The sequence below is a fragment of the Ciconia boyciana genome, chromosome 22, assembly GCF_034638445.1.
Source record: "Ciconia boyciana chromosome 22, ASM3463844v1, whole genome shotgun sequence".
NCBI lineage: Eukaryota > Metazoa > Chordata > Aves > Ciconiiformes > Ciconiidae > Ciconia > Ciconia boyciana.
The window spans coordinates 2,849,318-2,853,075 of NC_132955.1; the positions used below are offsets into that span (position 1 = coordinate 2,849,318).

The 3,758-nt window shown below is 62.9% G+C and overlaps 1 protein-coding gene across 1 annotated transcript; it reads right to left on the bottom strand.

Annotated features, from left to right (window-relative positions):
- Positions 1 to 512: 512 nt before the first annotated feature.
- HOXB13 (homeobox B13) lies at positions 513 to 2,324 on the bottom strand. The gene is made up of 2 exons (XM_072886194.1): positions 1,706 to 2,324; positions 513 to 775 (listed from the first exon to the last, which is right to left on the bottom strand). Exons 1-2 carry the CDS (start codon positions 2,322 to 2,324, stop codon positions 513 to 515), a joined length of 882 nt encoding a protein of 293 aa, XP_072742295.1.
- Positions 2,325 to 3,758: the final 1,434 nt, after the last annotated feature.

Here is a 3,758-nt window from a genome sequence, read left to right on the forward strand (position 1 = left end):
CTGCGATTAAGGAGATTTTTTTTTTTCTGCTAGAAGTGCGGCTTTTCGTTTCTAAAGACCAAATTCCCTGTGACTCCCCCCCAGCCCCGCTCCCGCCGCACGCAGGCGAGCCGGGAGTTGCGTATTGGGGTTAATCAATGCAATTAGAGAGTTTTTCTCGTGGTTTTGTTTTTTTAAAGCGCTCGGAGGAGGCGGTTCAAACCGAAGCGGTGGGAGACGGAGGGAGCAGGACGTGGCAGCGGCGTGGTAAGGCAAGAGCAAACTGTGCGGGGTCCTCCGCCTGCAAAGCGGGCAGGGATGGGGGCATCTTCCTCACTCGCTCTCCTTTCCGGGGGGTCGCACCCCGCGGGAGCAGCGGGGAGCGGTGCCCAGCGCCCCGCGCTGCCCCGGCCGCGGGGACGGCTCAGCCCGCCCCGGGCGCCGCTCGCTCCCGCCGCTGCCGGTGCCGGACCCCCCCCTTCCCCGGGGGAGGAAAGACGGGGACCCCTTCGGGGCTTGCGGTGGCCGTGTCCTCACGGGGTGCTGCTGCCGCTGGTGGTTTTGATTTTGGCGACGACTTTTTTCTCCTTCACCCGCCTGTTCTGGAACCAGATGGTGATCTGTCGCTCCGTGAGGTTGGTGGCGGCGGAGATCTTCCTCCTCTTGTCGCGGGTGATGAACTTGCTGCTGGCGTACTCCTTCTCCAGCTCCTTCAGCTGCCCCTTGCTGTACGGGACCCTCTTCTTGCGGCCCCGGCGGAAGGAGCAGCCTTCGGGGGGCAACTGCCCGGCGGAGTCTGGGAGCGGGGAGAGACGGGGCTGAGCGCGGCCGGGGGGGTCCCCACGGGGTCCCCACCCACCCTGCACCCCTCCACCCTGCACCCCCCGCCCTGCACCCCTGCCTTTTCCTGCAAGCAGCACCCTCTTTCCCTGCCACCCCATTTCTTCCCTCCAGCCTCCTGACAGCGATGATGTTTAAAGATATTTAAGTTCTATATTCTCCCTATTGGTATTTAAATTTTGTTTTTCTTCCCTGAATTTATTATTATTTTGGAGGGGGAAGAAATCCAGGTATTCGCAAAACACCGACGTGGGTGAGACCCGCGCTCACGCCCGCGTACTCGCTCCGGGGGCGAGGCGAGGGCGAGGGCCGGGGGCGAGTTCAATCCCACCGGCGTGGCGTGGGCGGGGGTGCGTGGGAAGGGTCCCCCCCGTTCACGGCCCTGTACGGTGGGGGCCATGCTTTAAAGCAGCCCGATTCCCAGTGCTGCTTGCGGGCTGCGGCTGGTCCGTAGCTGCCGGGATCGCGTCTGAACCCGGAGAGTATCACCATCCGAACCCGGAGAGTATCACCATCCGAACCCGGAGAGTATCACCATCCGAACCCGGAGAGTATCACCATCCGAACCCGGAGAGTATCATCATCCGAACCCGGAGAGTATCACCATCCGAACCCGGAGAGTATCATCATCCGAACCCGGAGAGTATCACCATCTGCCTCCCTGCTCGCAGGGCGATGAGTTGCAAAAGGCAGCGTTAATCTAAATTATTTTTTGAAGCCTGCCTACCGGCTAATTCCGGCTAGCTCGCAAGCATTCCTGGACGGCGAGAGCAGCTCCCCAGCAGTTTATTTTAAGCCTTGGTCCCAATCTCCCCCGGCACGATGCGCCCCCCCACAACCCCCTCCCCGCTCCCAGCCCCTCGCAGCCCCCGCACAGGGACTTTACCTGCAAAGGCGGATTTCAGGAGGTACCCGGCCTGGCCCTGCTCTTTGGGGCAGCACATCTGGCTGCTCCAGCCGCCGCCTAGAGCCCACGGCTGATGGTAACCGTCCACGGGCAGCAGAGTCTCATGCCGGGCTTCCCCCGGGCCGCCCAGCCCCGGTACTACCGACACGTCCAGGTACCCGGCGACGGGCTGGTAAGGGGCCCCGTAGCCGGGGTAGAAAGCGAACTCGGCGGGGCGGCTCTGGAAGTCCTCGCTGCCCGCGGGGGGGTCCAAGTACTTCTCGGCGGGGAAGGGGCCCTGGCCCGGGCCGGCTTTCAGGGCGCTGCGGGCGACGCGGCAGGAGTAGTACCCGCTGCCGAAGTATCCGTAGGGCAGCGGGGCGGAGGCGGCGGGGCCCGGCGGGGCGGCCGGGGGCGGCGGCGGGGCGGCGGGGCACGGCTTGGGCGGGTCGGCCGGCCCCCCCGCCGGGTAACCGGGGTTCATCCCGGGGGGAGGCGAAGGGCCGCCGAGGGCCGGGGGGGGAGGCGGCAGCAGCCCCCTGCCCTGGCCGCCTGCGAAGCCGCCGGCTGCCAGGAGCCCCTCGAGGCCCGGGGGGCCGCGGGGCTCCGGGGGCTGCATGGGGGGCGGCGCGGGGGCCGGGGCATGGGGAGACCCTGCTCGGCAGCACCCGGGCACTGCCCGAGGGGGGTCCCCGGATCTTTTTAAAAGGCTGCGAGCTGCCGAGAGCTGCCTTTCCCCGCCGGGCTGCCCTGACGCAACGGGCGGGGGCTGCCTCATTGGCTGCCGCTCGGGGGGAAAAGGACGGAGAAGGAGGAAAAAAAACCCAACCCCACACAAAAAAACCTCCAGCCCCAATAAACCCTGGCTGCAGAAATTGCGAAAATACTTTTATTGCAATGGGAGGAGGAGGGGGACACCCCCCCCCGCACGTGACAGGCGGGTACACGGGAGGTGCCTCTTCGCTGCATCTTGCCAAAAAAAAGGGGGGGGGGCAGAGGTAGGGGGGAATGGGGGGACGAGGGGAGGGAGAGGAAGGGGAGGGAGGATCACGAACGGCGCGGAGGAGCAGTCCCCGGTGGAAAAATCCGGGGCTCAGATTAAAACCACCTTTTTTTCTTTTTTTTTTTTTTTTTTTTTTGCGGTGTGGCCCCTTCTTCCCACGCAGGTCCGGGGACTTCTGCCCTGGGGAAAACCCGGCCCAGCCCGAAGAAAGCCGGGATGCCGCCTCAGCCCAGCGGGGCGACGGCAGCAGCCGTGGGGCAGCGATGAATCCCTGGGGACGGGGCCTCGCCTCTGCCCCGGCCTCGCTCTCTGCCCCTGCTCGGGGGGCAGATCCCACGCACATCGTCGCACACCCCCACTTTCAGCTGCAAAAGGCCAAAACCCGTATTCTTGGGCAGAGGGACAGGGCATGGACCTAATAGCAAGGAGACAGAGGAAAGGGGATCCCTGGTACCCCGAAAAAATAACTGCAAGGCGGGGGGGGGGGAACAATCTGCTTGCCCACAGCTATTGCCACGCACGGCACTGGCATGGCCCTGGGCCGGGTCTGCAGGTCAGTGTGGACCCCGACTAAGAAGCATCCCAAAGAGAAAGAATTTGGAAAAGAGGGGTTGGAAAATAATACAGAGAAGCCTTTTGGGGTCCAGGAGCAGCAGACAGGTGGAGAGACAGGCAGAAGGGGGGAACAGACAGACAGACGTGGCGATGAGGGATTACATCCGCCTGGAAAAGTTTGGGGTAAATACACGGAGGCCTGTGCCTATGTGCGTGCTAATAAATGATTCAGGTACGTGCATTTTTAATCGTCTGTACGCGCGGTACAAACACACACAGCCATGTTTCTCGCTCCTTTTTCTCTCCGGTTTTCCCCCAAAGGCCTTGTCTGAGGAAAAGCTTTGCCGCAATTCCCCCAAAGGCAGCTTGAGCTCACGCCTTGTTTCCTTCCTGCAAAGAAATCGAGAGATATTTTTTTTTGCTTTCTGACTATCAAATCGCAATATAAAGTCTCCTGCCACGTCTTTGGGCCACCAAAGCAACGACCCGTCTGCC